The sequence below is a fragment of the Myxine glutinosa genome, chromosome 1 (assembly GCF_964187855.1).
Source record: "Myxine glutinosa chromosome 1, kmMyxGlut1.1, whole genome shotgun sequence".
In the NCBI taxonomy this organism is placed as follows: domain Eukaryota; kingdom Metazoa; phylum Chordata; class Myxini; order Myxiniformes; family Myxinidae; genus Myxine; species Myxine glutinosa.
The window spans coordinates 364,541,334-364,565,250 of record NC_136261.1 but is presented as its reverse complement, the minus strand read 5'-3'; the positions used below and the strand labels follow the sequence as shown (position 1 = coordinate 364,565,250).

Sequence of the window (23,917 nt, the reverse complement as noted above, 5' to 3'; positions counted from 1 at the left end):
AGAACGCCACACCATGGAGGTTGTAGAAATGCTTGACCGTCAGCACATGCACACTGAGAACTCAGCGTGCAGAATTAAAGCAAATCTGCTTTGTGAATGTAAATAACTCACCATCTACACTGCGGCAATGATTTGTGTGGATATTAAAGCACGTCATCTGCATGACATCCGGCAAGGTGTTCCACCATTTGAACTCGTACCCGCGGATGGGCTCCGTGCCTGCCGGACATGGCTCGCACTCTGTCATTTGGGGCAATAAGATGCAAAACAAAAAGTTTGAAAACACAAAAACAAAACTTTCCTCCATGATATTGAGTAAACGGTCAATTGTATTTAAACAAGAATGTATCAATTGAATGCAGGTTTATTAGCAACAACGATGAACAATCAATCTGCAAGACAATGAAAGCGATGGTAGATATTAGAATAAGATAATAGATACAGAATATGCAAATAACAATGCGCAGTATTACACAAGATGAGAACGCAATAGAGAACAGCACCATACAAGAGTTGTCTATCTCCCTTCCCCAAAAACGTTCAATTGTGACACAGAATAGAACGAAACTGGAGACCAAGAAAAAGGATCACATGAGTTTATAATTGATATTCTTCTGAATTGAATCGGGCTGGTGGTTTGATAATTCGCTTCGGGCGGCCCGTCACCACCCGATCAATCGTCGGAGTCCTCTGAGGGCAGTTCGTAATTTCTTGGTCCATTGTGGGAGTCTCCGGTGGGTGGTTCACTGTCGCCCTGTCCGACGCCGGAGTCCCCTCCAGCTGGTCCATCATCACCCGAACCGTCAAGGGGGCAGAAATAGGCAGTGACCGTGGAGGTGTGGCGGTGGTCTGCACATGCGGTTGGTTAGCGACTCTCGCGGGTGGTGTCATCGCGGTGGTGGAGCGGAGTGTCTGTGATGGTAAGCCCGGCGCAATGACATGTTGGGGTTCACCCTTCTGGGGAGTGGTAACAGGATTGAGACAGACTCTTGGAGCGGCGATGGGTTGGGTACCAGACATTAAGTATTTCGGTACGATTGGCATAACACTTGGCATAACGGTTGGCAGCATGCCACTTTTGCCAGTCGTAGTGGGAGTTGTCATGCTGAAAGGCGTAAAACGTCGCAGGAACTTACGATTCCGGAGAGTGATTCTTCCGGAGCCATCCACCTTGACAACGTATTGATCGAATTGTTTTACCTCAATCACGGTTCCGGTCCGGTCCCATTTTCGTGGTTCCAGGCCGGTCTGGTTCTGGATCCGGACATGGTCCCCGACGGCCAGTGGAGGTAGTTTTGTCGTGTGTTCAGAGAGTCTTTCGATCTCCCTGGCATGCCGAATGCGCAAAGCTTCCTCACGATTGTTGCGTGTTTCCCGCCAGGTGTCCGATGGCAAGTATCTGCCTGGGATGATGGGTATGAAGTCCTTGACTGGCCTCTTGAAGATGATCATGGCTGGAGACAACCTAGTGTCCTGATCCGGTGCATTCCGGTACTGGAGTATTGCACGTTGGAACCGATCAGTGTCTAGTTCACCATTGGAACCAGTGTTATCGGTGATCATTCTTTTCGATGTTTTGACTGCGATCTCGGCACGACAGTTGCTGTGTGGGAAGGCAGTGGATGACAACCGATGGTTAACGCCCCACCGACGCAAGAAGTCTTGGGTGTCATGTGCCGTGAATTCTGGCCCACAGTCAGATGCCAATTCGTCGGGGATACCATAAGTGGCGAAGTTCGACCGCAGACATTTCACTAGGCCTTGTGCCCCGCCAGTTGTTAGCTGAATGATTGGCCAATTAGAGTAACGATCAACGGTGACCAAATAACTCCGACCCTTGTGATGAAAGTAATCTGAACAAACGTACTGGAAAGGGTAGGCAGGTTCAGCTGAGGCTGTAGGTGGAGCGCTTGGTTGCGATGGGGCCATCCGATTGCAGTGTGAGCAGCGATTGCGCATCTCATGAATCTGGGGAGTGATTCCAGGCCAAAAGATCGAGCTGCTGGCCCGGGTGGTCATAGCCGTGACTCCTTGGTGAGCAGCATGAAGATTCTCAAGGACAAGCTTCCGTAGCTTCGGTGGGATGATAATCCTCCCCTTGTAGACCACTATGCCATCAATAGTGTAGAGGTGTTCACGGAAGGGAAAGTATTCCAAAATGGACACAGGGAAATCGTCCCGACTGGCAGGTAGACCCTGCTCAATAGAATTGAGTAACTGCAGCATCTGAGTGTCACTTGCTGTTTCGTCCCGAACATCGTCCCAAGTGACGGACCGCACAGAATCGAGTGTCTTGATGGCTGCCATAGAAATAGCCATTTCCATGCCAGTGTCGTCATCTGTGGTCCACAGCCCAGTCAAGGTGTGCTGTCTTAGTGTAGGCGATGTGGCCACATCCATAATGGAGGAAATGTCATCCACCAGTGGCAGTCGTTCCGATGGTCTGGCACCCGACGGATGTCGTGAAATCGCATCTGGTACGCAGTGTCGTTTTCCCGGGATGTGGATAATTCGGAAACGATATGCTAGGGTCCTTTCTTTCAAGTTGGCAAGCCGCGTGTTATGGATGTCCTCTAATCGTCTGTCACCAAGAAGCTTGATTAAGGGCTTGTGATCGACGGCAATAATCAGGTTCTTGCATCCCAACACAAAATACTTTACTTTTTCCAGGCTGTCCACCACTGCTAGAGCTTCACCCTCTATCGGAGCATAGCGCGACTCCGCTGCATGGGTGAAGCGGCCTCCAGCAAGGGTGATTTTCCAGCCATCGGGGCAGCACTGTGGGGTTTCACCAGGGCATCTGCAGTGTTTTTGGAGGAGCCAGAAGCCAATCCCATCCTTCGACCAGTCAGTTGCGAGACATGTTGTCCGTTCCTTGTCAAAGATCCGGACCCCATTTGCGACTTCAGATATGATGAGTCGTTTTGATTCTTCGAATAGGGATTGTAGTGTTGCATCCCAGTAGAAGGGGGTGCATGGTTTTAGGAGGTCCCGAAAAGGTCGCATCCTCTCGGTCATGCTGAAGCAGTATGTTACCTGATTGACTAGCCCAAACCAGGAGCGAATGTCAGTAATTGTTTTTGGTGTGGGGAAGTCCTGTATCGCTTGGAGATACCTTTGGCATGGTCGTACACTGTCCATGGTGATCTCGAATCCAGCGAATTCGACCGTGTCCTGACCAAAATGGAATTTCGTCGGATTTTGCGTAATCCCATTACGGCCGCACAGGTCGAGCCAGTTGCATGTCTGAAAAAAGCTCTCTTCCAATGTGTCGCTCCACATGATGGTATCATCAATACATTTGGACTTGTTTTTGAAGTCCGATACAATTTCGTCAAATCGTCTGGAGTATCCATCACCTGAAGCAATGTAACCTTGGGGAGTGGTGCAGTAACGGTATCGGCCCCATGGTGTGATGAACGTTGTCAGATGGCGGTCACATTCTCTGATTGGAACGCTGTGATAGCCATTCCAGGCGTCTGTTACCGTCTTTTTGGTGTTATGTGGCACCGCCATTGCTTGATGGAAGGGTGACTGGGTGTGGTGGGTCTCACGTGTGCAGTGCGCATTCAGTGGTTGCAGATCAACTGTCCTCCGTGGGGTCCCATCCTTCTTTGGACAGACGACCATTCTGCTGCACCATGTCACTGGTTCACCAATTGGCACCGGTTCCAGAACCCCTAACCTGATGTCGCGATCGATACCAGCCTTGACTTCTGCCTGCCAGTGTAAGGGGACAGGCACTGGGGTGTGCACCGCTTTTGGTGTTGCCTCGGGGTCAACCATCAGTGTGAGAGGCGGACCTTCCATGTGGGGTAGTGGCTGGTGTTCGCAGACATTGAATGTGCTGCTTTTGTAGTACTCCAGTAGCCATTTCTCCAGCCTCTCTCGGTTCTCGTCAGTGGCCGGAAATGGGATAGATGTAGGCAGTGTAGGGGGAAGCGATCTTTCCGGGCAGTTACAATTTGCATCGATAACTGCTGCCACTGCAGCACCAACTGTGTTGGATTCGCCAATGGTTGGGAAGCTACTAGACACGAGGCCTAGATCGACGCATGCTTCACGACTGAGATACATGTTCCGTGTGTCAGGTGAGATGTAGCAGATTTGTCGGGTTTCAATAATGTCGCCATTGGCTGTGCGACCAGACAGGTGTAGGAGCATGGCGCCGATAATCCGGACCCTTCCACTGTTAACAGCATTCATCTTCAGGTTGACAGGTAACAGGTCTTCATTACGCAGCCCGAGTTTGTGGAAAATATTAAGTCCTGTGAGGCAGCTTTGACAGCCAGTGTCGGCCATGGCCTGGAGCCTGGCCGATTTTGGTCGGGATGACAGTGGCTGGCCGAAATGGTCATAAGATTCCTTATCGATCCGTGCTATGAGTTTTATGTACGGCTGTGGTTGAGACTTCTTCTTGGTCCAGCCAGAGAGGTGGTCAAATATATGGTGGTCGAGGTGTAGTGGAGTTGACAAGGTGGCCATGGCCCTTTTAATTTGCAGCTTCCAAATGGCCGTTTCTCGTTCCGTGACAGAGCAGAGGAGATCGTGGACCTGGCTGCTTTCTTCCACATCATGAGCATCCATTGATTTGTCCGTAGGTTTGTTGTCCGCCTTTTTCGTGCCTCCCCGGCAGACATGTGCAAAATGGCCGCGAGTGGCGCATTTACTGCATGTTTTCCCGTAGGCATTGCAGAATTGACGCCTTTGGTCGATGTTCGGCTGTTTGCCATGACCAGTTTTGCCGCAATAACTACAAATGGCCGCCTGCTTGTCGGTAGTGATCAGGGCTCTTTTGTTCTTCCAGTTTTTGTATTGGCTTGCGCCATGAGCGCCTTCACTATCGAGCAAGGCATTCTGGGAACGTTTCCCTGCTTCCTTGGCCTCGACGAAAATGAGAACTTCCTCCAAGCTCATGTTCTGATTTTGATCGCCGAGAATGTCCTGTTGTATATCTTGATCGGCGAGTCCCCGACATAGGACATCGCGAACCATGTCCTTGGTGTAGTTGACATCAGTAGGGGGATTGCATGAGCATACAACAGAAAACTTGCAGATCTCAGCTTGACCAGCCAGACGGGCTGCGTAGGTACGAATTGGTTCTTCTCGGTCCTGTCGCATGTTGTGGAGGTTTACGCGGGACACCATGGTATTCTCCTCTTGGACAGCAAGGGACCGAATGGCTTGTAGTATAGCTGCCTCGTCCTTGATTTCAATGCGTGGGTTGCTGCGGTGGAGGTCACGTCGTAGGTTATCATCACAACATTCAAGGAGTTGAACGCGAACATCATTGCCGATTATCTGGGTCGCTGCCTTGTAACCATCCCATCTTCTGGTGAAATATTGCCAATCTTCGCTGGTACCGCCGGTTTGGATACGAGGACGGCTGACTTTGTCCGGTTTGGCTGGTGCAATGGACGTGTGAGTCATGGCGTGGATGGAGAGCTGGATAGCAGCAACGGCATTGTCAGTGCTGTCAGTAACGTAGACACAGCTCGGGAAGGGGCAGACTGCAGCAGGCATCTTCAGATGAGTTGATTGTTCATAAACAAGAATGTATCAATTGAATGCAGGTTTATTAGCAACAACGATGAACAATCAATCTGCAAGACAATGAAAGCGATGGTAGATATTAGAATAAGATAATAGATACAGAATATGCAAATAACAATGCGCAGTATTACACAAGATGAGAACGCAATAGAGAACAGCACCATACAAGAGTTGTCTAGTATTAGCCGAGGACTGCAGATTATTGTCAAAAAGTGCCTTAAAAATGGCGGAACTGGCAACTAGCTTCCTACCAGCTACTTTTGGTATTTTTATAAAGTAGGGGCCTTGACAAGTTCACAAACCAAAAATACCCAGAATACCTCTGGGGGAACATGCTTAAATGACGTCATCAAAATGGCTGCCAAAATTGTAGTTTGGCATTGTGTGCAGGTGCTGACGTGGTACCTAACCGTTTATATAGTCGTTTTACTGTCAAAAGAAAAAACATCAGACTTTTCCTGGGATGAAAACTTTCATTTGTGGAGAACCAGAGAATAAAAAGAAAGGAATAAAACTTACAGCGAATATGAAGCCAGCAGAAGTTCGTGAGAATGTGCTTACAACAATGGTTCTGATTACAAAAATGATTCCCAAATACTTCACCGTGCAGTTAGTATTATTCGCAGAGACATAGAAAAATTACAACCAACAACTGAATACCCTAATACCCAAGAAATTGATCTTAATGCTTCAGCTGTGTTTAATTTAAATATTATTTAAATATTTAAATTAAATTATTAAATTAATTTAAATGCATTTAAATGCATTGCATGTATGCATGCATTGCAAATTACCATTTAAATTAATTTATTATTTAAATATTATTTAAATATTATTTAAAATATTGTTAAATATAATTAATAATATTATTTTAAATATTATTAAATATTAATATTATCAAATAGAATATTTAAATCAGATGCTCGTATCATTTTATTACAGATCAGGACACAGGGACCCTCAATGTAAAAATAAAATACAAAAACTTAATTAAAATGGAGGCCATCTTGATGACGTCACTTGAACATGTTCCCCCAAGGGGATTCTGGGTATTTTTAGTGTGTGAAGTAGTCAGGGCCCATACTTAATAAAAATATCAAAATTAGCTGGTAGGAAGCTAGTTGCCACTTCACCCTCATTTTCATGCTCAATCTGCAGCCCTATATGGACGTATATAATAGAATGTCTGCACAGGAAAAATTTCAAAATTACAAAAGGCAACAAAAGTTGAAAGGTCCATAAAGGAGCTGCAAAACACACACACACACACACACACACACACACACACACACACACACACACACACACACACACACACACACACACACACACACACACACACACACACACACACACACACACACACACACACACACACACACACACACACACACCTCGACTTCAGTTCAGACATCCAGAGCCACTGAGCTTGGGGGAAGTGATGTCAAGTGACATCACTTCGTAGTATACTCAGTCCGAGCGACTCCATTTTTGATGACGTCACTTTTATTTCCACATTAAGCGGGGAAATTGAGGCATTTCCTCCTCCCCATGAATGCCAACCCACATGGTGTATCTGCACGCTATCCCTTAAATGCTGAGTGCCAAGCGAGGAAGCAGTACCATACCATTCAAGCAGTACGTAACAAAGGTCCTTGGTATGACTCGGCCAGGGTTAGAATCAACCCGAAGTCTTCCTGTGTTTAGGGAAGTCTTCCTATTTGAACCTTTGCCCCCATTGTTCTGTCTATTGCTCTGGCCCGAAACGCCAGTTTTTCCTTTTATTCGTTTTTTATTTATTTATCTATTCTAGATTATTTTTAATCTAGGTGTGTGTGTTTTTTTTTGTGTGTGTATTATTTTTAATCCAGATGTGTGTCTTACTTTTTTAATCGATTCTTACTTCCTTTGCCGCCGACGCAGAATTGTTTGCGGAAATTACCGATTATATTCTGGCGAAGATACACCTCCCACAAACTCAGAGCGGACGATCGAATCATTATGCCACCGAGTCTGGTTAAACAAGGCTAGCCAATAGTCAGGTTCACTATGTCAATAAATTATATTTCGTTCAAAATCATGGTAGATTAGCAAACCTATACATTTTTGGAAAGGTTATAGCATAAGGAAACTAAAAATCAATGTTTACATTTGGAGAGATACCTGTATGGCGGCCATTTTGGATTTTCAAAATGGCCACTGTAAAATACATATTTTGTTCTATTTCTGCCTCAAATTACCCTAAAAACTTTTTAAAATATACTAAACCTATATTTTCAGGGACAAGGAATCCAATGAAAGTATCAAATTAGTGCTATGGGGAATGGTAAGACACGAATCAAAGGTTTTGAATTGCAAAATACTGTCTTTATATTCGCGATAAGTTGCATAATCAAATACATGTTATCATTTTGTACAGGCAGTTAATAACATCAAAATGTGTCACAATAATTCATATCACCAAACATACACAGGCAGTCAGCAAAATCATATATACACATGCAGTCAGTATAACTTCACATCTACACAGGCAGTCAATGACAAAATATACACAGGCAGTCAATGGCATCAAACATACACGATTACAGAATATGCCATTTAGAGTTCGTCATCACTGTCCTGTGTGTCGTATCCGACAATATAGTCCGCATCGTTTTCACAGTCCGTTCCACACAAGCAAAGGTCGGTCAAATTGATTGGCAAATCGAATTGGTCGAATGGTCGATCGAATCGAATCGAATCGAATCGATCGAATTGTCGAATGGTCGATCGAAGCGATTGGTCGAATGGTCGATCAAAGCGATTGGTCGAATGGTCGAATGGTCGAATTGGTCGAATGGAATTGGTCGATTGGTCGAATTGGTCGAATGGAATTGGTCGGAATTGGCAAATGTAAACATTGATTTTCAGATTTTCCATGTAATAACGTTTCCAAAAATGTATAGGTTTGCTAATCTACCATGATTTTGAACGAAAAAACATAGTGAACCTGACTACAAGTACAGTGATAATGAATTTCTCAAGTTGTAAGTTTTTTTTTTTTTTTTGTTTTTTTTTCAACCTGCAGTGCTGTACATAGGGATAACTAGAACAGCACTTGGAAGAGAGCATACCTCCACCAGGCTAAACAGTTTACATTTTGTATCCCACTGATAGGCCAGATCTGGAATCAGAACGTAAACCAAAATCGAATTGGCTTGTTATTTTCACCTCACCAACTCATCCACCTAGTTTCGTGATAACTTGCCCAAAACTTTAAAATATCATGCTATGCAGGATATCATTTTTTGGCCCCATCTCTCAATGGTGAAGAATCACTTACGAATTAAAAAATTATCGTATCCAGATCCGGATTCGGATCTTCACCAAAATCGAATCAATTTGTCCTTATGACACATCCAACCTGTACACCAAGTTTCATCCGAATCCGTCCATAACCTTATACGATATCGTGCTCCATATCGTTTGTTGTATTTTTAGCCTGATCTCATGGTGAAGAATCACTTTTAAAATTCTAGTATCCAGATCTGGATCTTCACCAAAATCTAAACAATTCATACTTGTCACACATCCAAACTCTCCTCCAATTTTCGTCCGAATCAGTCCACAAATTTGAGATATCATGCTCACAGAAAGACAGAGGGGTGAAAATATAACCTCCTTCCACCTTCGGTGGCAGAGGCAATGATCAAATTTGCACAACTTATATTAACCATCAAGTTAACACATTAATCTCAAACAAGAAAAAGAGCAATCAGAGATTGCAAACCCTCGCCAGGATGTATTTTCAATGGTTTTTAAGGCTTTTGTGTTAAAGCAAATATGGCAACCGAACCACGTGACCCATGACATCATAATTATCATTTTAAAAAATTATACAGGTGGAGTTGCACCTATGGTGAAATTTTCCTGTCAATTGGACCAACGGTTGCAGAGAAAATCCTATTTATTCTGTGCGGACAAACAGACAAACAGACTCAAATGCAATACCGTCTCCTCTGGCGAGGGTAACAATAAATTTTGGAATGCAGTACCAATTCTATGTTTGAACTATACTTCAATGCAGAATAGTGACGTGTAAAAATATTGCCTCAAGCAGGGAACCATGATTGTCATGGGGCCCACAAGGCTAACCCCCGCTCTAGCAGGGAAAATGGCCTTAAAACGATCATTCATTCATTCATTCATTCATTCAATGTACCACTAATCTAAAGTAGTGTCCTTCCCCTTTTACCAATACGTGTGAACTGTGCTTAAACCACAGCTGTATATTTGGACAGACTGATGCACTCTCCACCCGACGACTGCACAGAGCCCAAAGAAGAGGGAAGAAGGAAAGGGGAAGAGGAAACACATTTGTCAATGATTAGGATAAAAAAAACAAATGTTTTTTTTAAGGTGGTGATGAATCCCACATACCAGACGTGCCATCGGAGAACGAATCATTCGAGCAAGGAATGCAGACCGAATCATTGTTTTTGAAGAAGCCAGGATTACACGGTGGGCAGGGATGCCTTTCCTCGAACGCAGGAAGTGTGACAGCTCCCTCCAAATCCTCCCGGCAGAACTTGGGCTCGACCCAGCGGTATGTCAGTTGTGTCTGACCATGTGAGGCACATCAGGCGTCGATACTTTAATAGCTTGCAAAGTAAAACTTGTGTCGTAATATATTTCGTTTTCTCACAAATATCGAAGAAACCAATTTGAGATTTGGTTATTTGTTACGTTTAAATAAAAATGCAATGAATTAAATAATTTTAAATAGAATTCACTTTAACAAGGCTTTATTTGCAACTAACGGGTACTCTCTCATCTTCCGCGTGGGAGTGTCCTTCTCGGCCCACTTTTGGTGGGCAATGTGCTGCGGCACATTCTTGGAAATGAGTTTCCAGTCTTATCTATCTACAGTCTTCGTCTCGGGGTAGTTGCCGTGCAGTGATGAAACCGTTCTGCTACAATGGAGAAATAATCCAAATAACAAGACCTATGAGAAATGAACCACCATTAGAGGCCATTTTTCCCAGCAGAGCAGGGGTTGGCCTTTTTCAAGCACCGTGGTCCCGTTTTTGAAGCAATGTTTTACGGCCGGATGCCCTTCCTGCCGCCAACCCTGTTAGTCGCCTCTTGCGACACACAGGGAATTACCAGTGAACTGGTACTCAATTTGCCGACCTCGGAAGGATGACAGGCTGAGTCAACCCACCTGGTGTTAATTCAGCGATCGACCAGGATACAAACCCAGGATCCTCGGATCCCAAGCCAGCACCCAAACCGCTGAGCCAACACCAGACTTTTAAGACCTATGAGAAATCTGATTTTTTTAAATCCCAAAATTTAAAATAAAACATTTTCGAAATATTTTTGAAAATTATTCTGTGGGCAACCCAAGTAGGGACCCCTTGTGTATACCCTAAAAATTTGAGGTTGGTCAGACAAGTGGTCACGGAGTAGTTACCAAACATACATACAAACACATACATAGCTCTGTTCTAAATACTGTATTAGACAAGTCAGGAGACGACGATGGTTCACGAGCGAGCGGTATTCAATGACAAAGGACGGACTATAACCGAAACAGGCCCAGACAGGCCAGGCCCGGAAATGTCAAAACGAAGGTTGCTGACCTTGAAATGATATCGAAAATAATGTATAATCAGTGATGAGGTTAGTTAGATACACAAAACCGAAAATTCGGTTCGATTCCAACAACTTTGAAACTTTGACCTTTGTGACCTTCAAAGGTCAAAGGTCGAAGATTCTGAAATTTGTTGGAAAACTTCTATTTCATGATGTATGTGATAATATAAGATCATGTACGACATTTCACCCTATCAGGAAGCGAACAATGTAATAAAACCATCAAAAATCGACTTTCTAAATTTTGTGACCTTGTGACCTTGACCTTGGGGCGAAAATGAAAAATCGAGCTCCGTGGGGCTAGACACATGACATTGGCCTAACCAAATACCGAAACCCCTGTCAGATTCCACCATCTCTCTGAGAAGATGTAGCTTGAACCCGATTACCCCCTAAAAAGACATCTTTTTCGGGCGTGGCTCCGCCCACAATGGGCGCAATACGCCCACTCTAGGCAGGACACAACTAGATCATGATATCAACCTCCCACCCAAGTTTCATCAAGATCGGAGGATATCATTGGGTAGTTATGCCGCGGACAGACAGACAGACAGACACACACACACCCATGACTAATATAGTGGTCACTCTGTTTGATAACTCGTGAACCAACAATCAGATTATACGATATCATCATCAAATGCAAGCCGTGCTCATCTTGAATTGGACTGCATGTGAAATTGCAAGTATCAACCAGCTTATACACCACCTCACTTCAATAAAATGCTGATAAGGGATGAGAGTACTTTTTCCATCAAGTTTTTAGGTATAACTGCAATATTAGATTATTGTCCTTTTCAAGCACTCTTTAACATAGCTTTAGGGTGCCAAAGACTGGATATCAATTGGTGAGAAAATTTAAGGGGTTGGAGCATCAAAAAATAAATATTAAAGGGGAGAACAAAAATGAAGATAATCATCATGCAATTGAAAAGACTTCAGGAAATGTAATAATAATAAAAAACAACAAGGGGTACGAGGAGATATATCGAGACTATCCTTAATCGAGAGATTTATGGAGTCATTCATGCAGGACGTTTTAGAAAGAACGACAGAGTATACAGGATTTTAATTCCATGAGGCTCAAACACCAAACCTGATTGGTGGCCACAAGGTTTAAGTCAGGTCTTACCATGCCATCATGGTCACAGGGAGCATGAACTTCAAAGTAGTCTTCGTCAGTACAAGCAGGCCTCAACTTGCATTTGGCAGATCCAAGTTCTGACATAAAACAGATGTCAAAACTCAGACTGGATATTCAAAAACATAATCGACTTGTACGGTACTCCGTTTTGCAATATCTTTCTGAACAGGCTATGGTGGGACAACGACTAACTTCATTAATTTTCATTTTAAGTCAGGTCAGTCTCTTGACTGCTACTGGTATCATGTAACCCAGTGCTACCTGTCGCATGGTTGGGTGGTCGGCGACTAAACCGACTGCCCTCATTGGCTCGCCAGTGGGAAGGGTGACTGACTGTTAAAGTCAGTCACTGACTGCAGGACTAAAAACAATACCTGTTAAAGGGCGGATGAGCTCCCTTCGGGAGGCCAACCAGTACGGAGATTGTGTCTCCTAAAAAACACCCATCCGGTTGGACTGGTTTTTTAGGTAATAGGTTGCAGAGAGCAACTGCTCAGGGTAGTACTACTGTTCTGACTTCAGAGCGTTAAAGTGGTACCTGGAACCATCTAACATTCTCCGTGTCAGGATTGCTGGTCTTACTTTCTGTCTCACTCAAACTACAGCTACCATACAATAACAACAAAAACAGGCATTTTAAGGCCATTTTCCCTGCAAGAGCGGGTGTTAGCCTTGCGGTCCCCATGACAATCTTCTCCAGTTTGCCATATTTTCTGCATCTCCCCTTGTTAACCCCCTTGCCCGCATTTCTTCTTCCACCATCTTTAGCCAAGTCTTTCTCGGTCTTCCCCGTCCTCTACTTCCTTCTACATTCATTTCCATCACTCTTAACCAGTCACTTTCATCCTTCCTCAACACATGACCAAACCATCTCAACCTGTTCCTCTTCACAGCATCCATCACAGGCTCTATTCCCATCATCTTTCGCAATTCATCATTTGTCTTCCTCTCTCTCAACGATACTCCACACATCCACCGAACCGTTCGCATTTCCACCCTTTCCAGCCTTCGTTGCTGCTCTTCGTTCATTACCCATGTCTCGCTCCCATAAATCATAACACTTCTCATACATGCAGCATACACCTTTCCCATCAGCTTCAACGACACTCCCCTCCTCGTCAGCACGCCACTCAGTTCCGGCTATAGCTACCATGCTAGCTTTAATCTCTCTTTCTCGGAAACAAACACGATACACTTATCATACAGTTTTCTTCTCTTTTATTTAAGGCCTGGCCTCGATGAAGGCTATATAGTCCGTACCTGGAGCCTTCAATATAAAAAAAAATTTTAAATTCATTTTATTTTAATAGTTTATTTCATTACCTGTGCCACCGACAGTTGACGGAGGTTATATTTTCACATCTGTTTATCTGGTTGGCTGTGAGCATGATATCTCAAAAAGTTGTGGATTGACTTGGACAAAACCTGGTTGGATGTTTGTTGTTTGATTAAAAAAAAAAGTTGTTGTTGGACAGGTTGGATGTTTGAGAAGGACGAATCTATTCTATTTTTTTGTGAAGATACGAGAATTTTTTAATTTTCAAAGTGATTCTTTACCATTGAGAGATGGGGCCAAAAACGATATATAGCATGATGTTTCAAAACGTTGCAGACGGATTCGGATGAAGCTTGGAGGATGAGTTAGTTAGGTGACAAGAACAGGTGGATTCGACTTTTGTTAAGGTCAGGATCCAGATCCAGCCCATCAGTGGGATACAAAACGTAAACTGGTCAGCCTGGGGGAGGAATGCACCATACCGAGTGCTGTTCTAGTTATTTTTTGCGCCTGCCGCAAATGGTAAATCATAATACAGAAAATTCACTGCGAACAGTCAAAAGCGCGAGTGGTAAACCCACGAATAGTGAGGGTTTGCTGTACAATTAAATAATTTCAGATTGGCATACGTATTCACGATTTGTAAAATCAAAGCAACTTGTAAATGGGAAATAATATTTTCCTACCTGCATACTCTGCGACATCGTTGCACTTCAAGCAGGAGCTTGCGCCCTTGAGTGAGTAGGTGTTCCTGGGACATGGAGAACAGGTGGAAAATCCTTCCTTGCTGTACGTGCCAGCCAAACATGGAAAACACTGTGATGTGTAGGCAACACCTGTGAGCATCGGATGGATAAATCCAAATTAACAATACACCAAACTCCATATTCGACATTGAAAAGACGTACAATCCAAAAACGTAATTAAACAATAATATAAGATGATAAGTTGTACATTGATTTTTTTTCCTATCAATTCCCATTTTAAAATGTCTATATTAGATTTTCTGTAGTGGTAGTTTTTACATGAAGCTTAAATACGAGGTTCCTTTAAAAAGGAACTTCCACATACAATGAGGCCATCAAAGCCTGGGCTAGTGTTTCCAACCTATGGTTGTTTGTCTGTGCTCTAACCCTTTTAAATTCTGAGTCTCATGCAGGGAAGCAGCACGTGCCATTTTTTTAAAGCACATACCATTTAAAAAAAGTAGGATGTACCATTAAAAAAGCATGTACTATTTTTAAAAGCACTTACCATTACAAAACAAATAGCCTCAGTTCCGCCCACTCACCCCTCCCCCACAAGTGGACTGACGGCCATCTCTCGAGGTTGTAGTTCAGACCTCTGCCGATTTGAAGGAACCCTCCCTGGGAGCTCCCCGATCCGAAATAGAAAAATTTAAGACGGAGTGATCCTGTGGACCATCGAATAGTGGGGCTGTATCGGGTTTCAGAGCAATCAGTTGGTAAATAAGGGACGAGTAAGCATCTGATGTTTCAGGGGGTAACCCAACGCGGGCTACTCCTGCGGGATCATTTGGCACTCACCGTGCTGCAGCCCAGTTTGTGCAGAACGACACCATTATGGAAGACTGCACAGTGCAGGCTTCACGAAGGCAACACCACATCATCTAATATGTGAGGGATCTCTGGCTTGCTCCTGGGAGATCGATCGACGATCTTACGAAAATGCAAACTGCCCTCGGGGCATATGACAAACTAAGCCACAACGAGCCACGACCAATATAATAGACCTGAGGGCACTTCAATAAACTTATGACATATTCCAATACAGTACGTTGGTCGAGTTATAGTGATCTACAGACTCGTTATTGTTGGCCTACAGACTCAATACAGATGCAGTGAACCAATAGTGAACCAATTCAAGATGCATTAAAGGCAGACCATCCACGCAAGTATGGAACAAAGTCAGGTTAAGTGAATCGCCCAGGTCTGTCATCCAGATCCGTCATTTATGATAACTAGTAAAAAGCCAATAAAAAAATGATGGGTTGGAACAGTTTATTCAACGGTGCAGCCTCCTAAGCTGGCAAAGTCTGAAGCCTTGGCCTAGTGTCAGGTTTGCTTACATCTTCTTTATTTATTAGACACCCTACAGACGTAAATGAACACTCGTTTTACTCTGCACGCTTTGCGCATCACACGTAGCGAATTCCACCTCCCTGCACCTTGTATTTTTTTTTTTTAAACGCTTTTGTACACCACCCTTGAGGCGCGGTTTGCAAGTTACCCTCTACAATTCCAATAGAAAAGACATAATTACTCTTTTATGGAAAATATTTTTCACGTTTGTTTTATCCTCAAAAATAGACCGTAGTGAACACACATTCGTGTTAAAAGATTGGTCAAAAGATTAAAAGCTACCCTTATGAAGGGGGACAGACATCTGTACAAACACACAAACTGACATCGTGTTTTATATGGTAGATTAGAAAGGTTCCTGCCTGTGAATTTTAAGTTGATCAACAATCCTTTGGAAAATATTAAAGGAGTTAACGCTTAGGTGCTGTAAAAAATGTGGGTAAACACCGTTTACGTGAATCAGAGCATATGCTGTGGCCTCAGAGGTCATTTTGAGGCCTTCAGGGCAGTTCACACATTAAAATATTTAGTTTGGTTTTGATTTTTGTTGCAACAAACCACGATTAACATGGTTGATTTAATCACAAAACCTGAGGATATTTCCTCTTTTTCTAGATGACCGTGCATGATACTGCATGAAGCTTCAAAATGCCACCAAATTAAGGTCAGACCTCTGTAAAAATCCAGCCAAAGCTGCAAGTGATAGAAAGGATAGGGAGATAGAAGAGGAGAGGGCTTCGTCTATCAAGGGCCAGAGCTCACAAAACACAAAGAAGAGCTAGAGAGACAGAAGAGAGAAATTTGTCTCTCGAGAAAGAGAACTGAAACAGCACTGAGAAGAGCAAGGGAAACTTCTTAACAAAGGGATGAAAGCCAGGCTACAGATTGAGAGTATTGTTACGTGTTCCTCCTTGACCTCCTGGTCTCGGTATACCTCCGAACCCCGAGAAGAGCCACGGCAGAAAAATATGTTATTCCGTGTCAAACTTAATATTGAAACCACACCAATGGTTATCCACAAAGAAAGAATAGATTAAAAGGCACACAGGAAGAACAATACAACAATGATAGCAATCAACCATACAATCAATATCTTAAGATGGTACCATCTTCTCTAGTAACCTAACTCAAACTCACTGCGCTCCGAGTGAATGGAACAGAACACTCCTCAATGTCTCTATAACTCAGAGGGGCTCCCGGCGAAGAGGCGATGAGGCGCAGAGGTGAGTAAGGAGGTGTAGGCAAGGCATGGACCGTCACGTGGTCCAAACCAACAGCAAACTGGCGGTGGAAAGTGAAATCCCAAAGACGCGATCCAGACGTGCACATTCACCGTTCAATCCGCGAACCGCAGTGTAATCTTCACACGCCGCTTTAGTGCACACCCATCCCCGGCAGACCACCGGAGGGTGAGACCAGCTGACACGGCAAAAACCTTGTTCAGTGAACGACGCGCGAGGGTCAAAATGGCGCACGGCTCTTACTCGAGCCGAAGCCTCTAGGCGAGGATTCTCCGGAACCTCAATGCCTATACCTGACTACGCAGGTTTTTCAATACTCCCGCGATAACACCAATCGCACGAAATTCCTTTCACAGACTCCAAGTTCACTCGCGACGTTTTCTCGACCACGCTCGGTACGGAGCTTCAAGACATGCGCCTTTCCACTTCTTCCTCACGCCTTCTTCTTCCTCTCTCCCGTCGCCTTCCGGTGCTCGATCCTGTTTCCTGTCTCGTTTTTTCCATGAGCGCTTTCAACCTTTTAACCACAATAACCATTTCCCTTAAACAACAATAACCATTATCACCGTTTCCTTCAAACCCCAATAATAATAATAATAATAATACATAACCAGAAATGTTTCAAGTGAATTTTAAAGCACAACCACGGAAGTGCCGAATCCGTAACAGTATCATGCAGAAGCTCGACAAAGAGAAACAGAGGAGGAACTAGAACGGCATTCATTAGAGAGCAGACCTCCACCAGGTGAACAGTTTATGTTTTGTATCCCAGCATTGTATCCCAATTTTGTATCCCAAAGTAACCCAGTTTTAGGACCGGCAGAGAAGATAACTGAGAAGGAAGTTGAGGAAGCGATAAAAGAAATGAAGAGTGGAAAAGCGGAAAGGCCAACAGGAGTTGTGGGAGATATGTTGAAGGCAGCAGGAAGTTGGGGTGTTAAGAGAATGACAGAGATCTGTAATCTGGTGGTGAAAGAAGGACGGCATTCCAGTGGATTGGGAACTGAGTACACTCGTTCCTCTATACAAGGGGAAAGGTGACCCTCTGGACTGTGGCTCGTATCGAGCGATAAAGTTATTGGAGCATGGAATGAAGGTATTGGAAAGGGTGTTGGAGAGGAGGATAAGGAAGAAAGTGAAGATTGACGAAATGCAGTTTGGATTTATGCCAGGAAGAGGAATGACAGATGCACTTTTCATTGCAAGGCAGTTGCAAAAGAAGTAAATGGAGAAGAGGAAGAAGAGGTTTCTTGGGTTTATTGATCTGGAGAAAGCATTTGATAGGGTTCCACACGAAGTAGTGACATGGGCATTGAGGAAGTTAGGAGTGGAGTAATGGTGGATCAGAGTAGTGATGGCAATGTAGGAGAGAGCGCGCACAGCTGTAAGGACGAAGGACAGGAACAGTGGTGAGTTTGAGGTGAAGGTGGGAGTGCATCAGGGGTCGGTACTAAGTCCACTACTATTTGCAGCTGTGATGGAGGTGCTGGCTCGGAATGTAAAGGAGGGTTTACCGTGGGAGTTGTTGTATGCAGATGATTTGGTGTTAATTGGGGAGAGTATGGATGGACTGAAGGAGAAGATGAACAAGTGGAAGGAATGTATGGACACAAAAGGTCTGAAGGTGAATATCGGAAAAACGAAGGTGATGGCAAGTGGTAAAGCATGTGGTGAGGTGGAAATAACTGGGAAGTGGCCGTGTGCTGTGTGCAGGAAGGGTGTCGCAGTGAACTCCATTAAATGTAAAATATGCGCTGAGTGGGTTAATCAAAAATGTAGTGGTCTGAGAGGGTCATTAACAAGTGTGGCAGCTACATTCAAGTGTAAGGTGTGCACAGAGGGAGCTGCAGATGGAGGAAATGTTGAGTTGGATCTTGGAGACGGCATGAAGCTGGAAGGTGTGAAAACATTTTTCTACCTAGGAGACATGCTGAATGGAGAAGGTGGATCAGACTCGGCAACGGTTGCTGGAGTGAGGTGTGCATGGAAGAAGTTTCGGGAACTGAGTGGCGTGCTGACGAGGAGGGGAGTGTCGTTGAAGCTGAAGGGAAAGGTGTATGCTGCATATGTGAGAAGTGTTATCATTTATGGGAGCGAGACATGGGTAATGAACGTAGAGCAGCAACGAAGGCTGGAAAGGGTGGAAATGCGAATGGTTCAGTGGATGTGTGGAGTATCGTTGAGAGAGAGGAAGACAAATGATGAATTGTGAAAGATGATGGGAAGAGAGCCTGTGATGGACACTGTGAAGAGGAACAGGTTGAGATGGTTTGGTCATGTGTTGAGGAAGGATGAAAGCGACTGGTTGAGAAGAGTGATGGAAATGAATGCAGAAGGAAGTAGAGGACGGGGAAGACCGAGAAAGACTTGGCTACAGGTGGTGGAAGAAGAAATGCGGGCAAGGGGGTTAACAAGGAGAGATGCAGAAAATAGGACAAAATGGAGAAGATCGTCATGGGGCCCGCAAGGCTAACCTCCGCTCTTGCAGGGAAAATGGCCTTAAAATGCCTGTTGTTGTTTGTTGTTATTTGTTGTATCCCAGAGTAGACCACAAAATCACAACACAGAATCACATTTAATCGAAATCATCCATCCACAACTTTTTGAGACATCCTGCTATGTATCGTTTTTGGCCCTATCTCCCAATGGTGAAGAATCACTTTAAAAATTGTACTAGCCGGATCCAGATCTTCACCAAAATGGAATCAATTCTTCCTTGTCACACACACAACCTGTCCACCAAGTGTCGTCCAAATCCATCCATAACGTTTTGACATATCAAAGTGAGGCGCAAAGCACCCCTCCCTTTATATAATGGATCGTTTCTCTGAATGCAGCTTTAATAATAATAATAATTCATTTATTTTGTATAGCGCTTTTCAAGTAGCCCAAAGGCGCTTGAACTTGAGCTTTAACATGGGGACTGAAAATACGTTTCTCAGCTTCAACTTGACGAAATCGGCTGCAAATTTCAGAAGTTAATAAATGCTTTGTACATCGAGGTAATATGTTCCAAATTTCAGCAACGTCTGTTTCCACATTCTTGAGTTTTATTTAGAAAACCCTCGAGATCACTTTGGTGTCTGTCCATCCGTCTGTCCAAAATGTGTTGGCGCTCATATCTCAAGGGCTATACATTGAAACTAGCTAAAACTTGGCATATACATCGGCCAATAGGTCTAGTTAATGGCTTTTAAAACAAATTCCACCTAAGTGCTATAGCTTTTGCTCTAAAATTAAATGTAAATAAATATATATATACATAAATAAATATATAAAAATATATACATACTTTACAACTCTTCAAAATGATATTACCCAAATCTAGTGTGCTGGCATAATGTTGATGCCTAGGCATCAGACTCCCAAGCTGGGGAGTGTGGGTTCAAATCCCATCTGAGTTGAATAATTCTTTTCTTACTTTTTGAAGTATTTTATATCGTCTTGAATAATCAAAGGGAGGCGCAAAGTACCCCTCCCTTTATATGGGATCATTTCTCTGTTTGCATCTTTAACATGGGGACTGAAAAATCGTTTGCCAGGTTCTACTGGTGTATATTATTTATGTGTGTGTATATATTGTTATGGTTTTGAGAATAAAGGATGACCCCCCCTCGTAGGTAGATGCACCACAACATGTAGCCTCGCTGTAGTTCAGTTATTTCTTAGTAAATGTAAGCGTAGTCCTTTCCTGTGTTAGTTTTGCGTTGAGCAGGCCAGTGAGTAGGCCTCTATTGGGCTAGGATGCCATGTGCTCGGCCTGGGACAAGTCTGGCAAGGCCGAAGGGAGGAGCTGCAGGGGGAGTGGCGGGTAAGCAACGAGTTGCCAATCAGAGCTCGAGGGGAGTGGCTCACCACGGCGACGAGAGGAGGGGCATGGAACATTTGGGTAAAGCCGGGGCAGAGCCATAAAACCCTGCCCCGGGCCCCCCGCCTGAGTCGAGAGCCTGTGAGAGTCGAGAGCTTGAGTCGAGAATCAGTCGGAGCCCCTGTGAGAGTCAGAACGCCAGAGAGAAAGCCGGATCATCAGACCTCCGAGTCGGAGCTTTTGTCTCGCCACAAGTAAAGTGCCTTACTTGTCATAGCTCTCTGTACACGAACTCTCCCCATGCCCTGTGCCCTGCTGCTGTATTAATCGCGCTGTGTGGAGACGACCCATTCCGGGCCACAGACGCGCGATCTCCTGCCTGCGTTTCCAAGCATACGTGCCGTGAACACAAGAGGGCCATGCCGGGCGAGCTGTCCCGGAGCGACCGACGGCAAGGCGCGTTTGGCACGCGAACTTCCTTCCTTCTTTTTCCCCGCGTGAGTGAGTGGGCCCTTTGTCTGGGCTTTAGTTAAAACTGATAAGCATCTGCTCTGTGTCCCCTTTCCTTTATCCTGATTATTGTACATTATAAATAAACCATGTTCTTCCTCTTATTTGACCGTTCCCGACATTTCACAATTGGCTTAGCATCGCACGAACAGAACCGCTCGAATCGGGTTCAATAAAAGGTAACGGCACGAGTCACGTGATACGCACACTGCTCGGGCGTACTCGATTGGCGTGGCTTGTGCGAGGTCCGGTCCCCGTTCCCATGGCAGCGTGGATACCAAAGGTACGTGCAGCATCGACCCGATACCCTTTTCCACGTTCGCTGCGGGGGTGGCAACTCGGCCTCATGGACATGAAGACCTGAGGGGAAAAAGGGGTTTAACCCCCCCCCCCCCCCCCTTTGTAACGTCGACGGGCTTCGGGAGAACCGCAACATATATATATATATGTATATATATATATATATATACACATACATATATACACACACACACACACACACACACACACACACACACACACACACACACACACACACACACACACACACACACACACACACACACACACACACACACACACACACACACACACACACAATTTATACCCCTTTAAAATATATTTTAAAATTTCTAATGTGCTGGCTCAATGGCCTAATAGATAAAGCATCAGACTCCCAAGCTGGGGATTGTGGGTTTGAATCCTGTTTGGATTGAATATTTTTTCCCCTTACTTTTTCCAAGTCTTTTATATCATCTTCAATAAAGTCTTGTACGATAAACAAATGTATTTTGTTTGTATTTAAAATGTATCTTCTGAAAAATGCCATGGGCATAGAAAAGGCCCCTTTATATGGGATGTGCCATGTGGCAAACAATAGAAAAGAAGGGACATTCTTGGGTAAAATGCCAGGGGGATAGAAAAGGTCCCTTTATACAAGGGTATGTGCCATGTGGCAAAGTAGAGAAAAGAAGGGGCATTCCATAGCCTGTACAAAATGTCGAACAATAGAAAAGAAGGGACATTCAAAAAATCTCGTGTGCATGTTCTTAGGAGGAACGAAGTAAAGGTCTGGAAAAGTTCATATAAAGGGGCGCCCTACATCTGGCAAATAAAATACTGTTGCGGTTTTGAGAGTGTAAATATAACATCATTAAAGGTTAAAAGTTTGCCCCCCATAGTTAGTCCACAAGCAACACGTAGGCCCATTAGAATTAGTTGTGTCATAGTATGTGTAAGAGTAGGCCATTTCCCTAGTGACATCTGCATTGTGTAAAGAAATAATAAGCTTAGGTCCTTTTCATTTTGCGGCCACCCTCCAATTTCCATCATGGGCATAATCGATCCCGCACCCCATTTGGCATCCCTCAATTTGTTACGCTTTGGGCTACCCGCGGCAAGTTTGTTACGCTTTGGCCGCCAGCAGCGTTCGCTGCCCTTGGTTTCGCTCGAAACTAGTCCAATGACATGAGGTAGGCCTGGAAAGAGGGAGGAGCGCGAGGACGAGGTGTGGCCGCATCAAGCAGCGTGTCAGAAGGCGGTGACTGAGGGCAACAGCCAACCAGAGCTCGGTGGGCATGGCTTGAGAGGGCGTGGTAAGGGCGCATCTAGCAAGTGCTGGAAGGTTCGCTGAGCAAGGCGATATAAGCCAGCACACAAAGCCAGGACTCGTGCAACAGGACTGGCTGCAGATGAGTTGATGCGCGGAGTTGAGATCAGATGAGAAGTGAGAGGCGCTCGGCGAGTTCACCCGAGATGAGAACAAATTGTATTGAAGGAGCGCATTGAGCTACGCAGTGAGATACTGAAGAGCGCATTGTTCGCGGTTATTGGAACTGTTCGCTTATTACGTACGTGGCTGAGCCGCGAGTGTAACCGCCACAGCCAGCCTACCATTGCCCTGTAATAATCCCGTGTGCGCCAAACGACACGAGGAGAATTACTGGCCGCTGCCGTCTGTTTCATCTGCTTCGCGGTGCGAGTTGGGGACCGGAGAACGAGCTGCCTGGATGCCATTCCTGGACCATCGACCTGTTCATCTGCAACCCCATGTGAGTGTGTCTGTGTGTGAACAGGCCCGTTGTCCAGGGATAAGTCAAGACTGTATAAGGCTGCACTGTGTATTCTGCTTCTTCTTCTTGATTGTACAAAGTGTAAATAAATTCTGTTATTCCTTTCTTCCAAATCCGACTGTTTCAGTCATTTCCATCATTGGGTAAGCGTGGCACGATTACAAACCGCTTGGATCAGGTTAGTCATTGCTAATGGCTCGGGTCACGGGTCGCTACCGCTCGGCGTTTCCACCAACACCTGTGATTCTGGCGGGGCTTATTTCCTCGTTTCTGGGCGGTGTTAGTACTTGGGTAATAGCGAATCCCTAGTCCTAAAACCCTACCTAACGCTGTCCGGGAAGGACGTCATCGGTCCCGGGTCCCGTCGGCTAGTAAAAGACAAGGGGACTAATCCCCCCCCCCCCCCCCTTGGTAAGGGGAAAGGCCGGCGCTGAGATCCGCAACAATACATTTACTTCTTCATGCAGCTGTATGAATCAAATTGTCGCCCCTTAAATTAGCGTTAGTCAGTACATGGTTGACATGCATGTGAAGTTTGAACCCGAACTGTTGCTTTTCCATCAGACCGAATTAA

At 44.7% G+C, this 23,917-nt stretch overlaps 1 protein-coding gene across 1 annotated transcript in view; it reads right to left on the bottom strand.

Moving 5' to 3' along the window:
* Positions 1-23,917, bottom strand: part of LOC137414560 (endosome/lysosome-associated apoptosis and autophagy regulator family member 2-like) — a 155,734-nt gene that overhangs the window by 53,174 nt on the left and 78,643 nt on the right. The window contains exons 7-10 of the mRNA XM_078770035.1: positions 14,297-14,446; positions 12,323-12,411; positions 9,973-10,153; positions 112-240 (exon numbers count right to left, since the gene is read on the bottom strand). Coding sequence (XP_078626161.1) covers positions 112-240; positions 9,973-10,153; positions 12,323-12,411; positions 14,297-14,446 — 549 coding nt within the window. The remainder of the gene's footprint in view (positions 1-111; positions 241-9,972; positions 10,154-12,322; positions 12,412-14,296; positions 14,447-23,917) is intronic.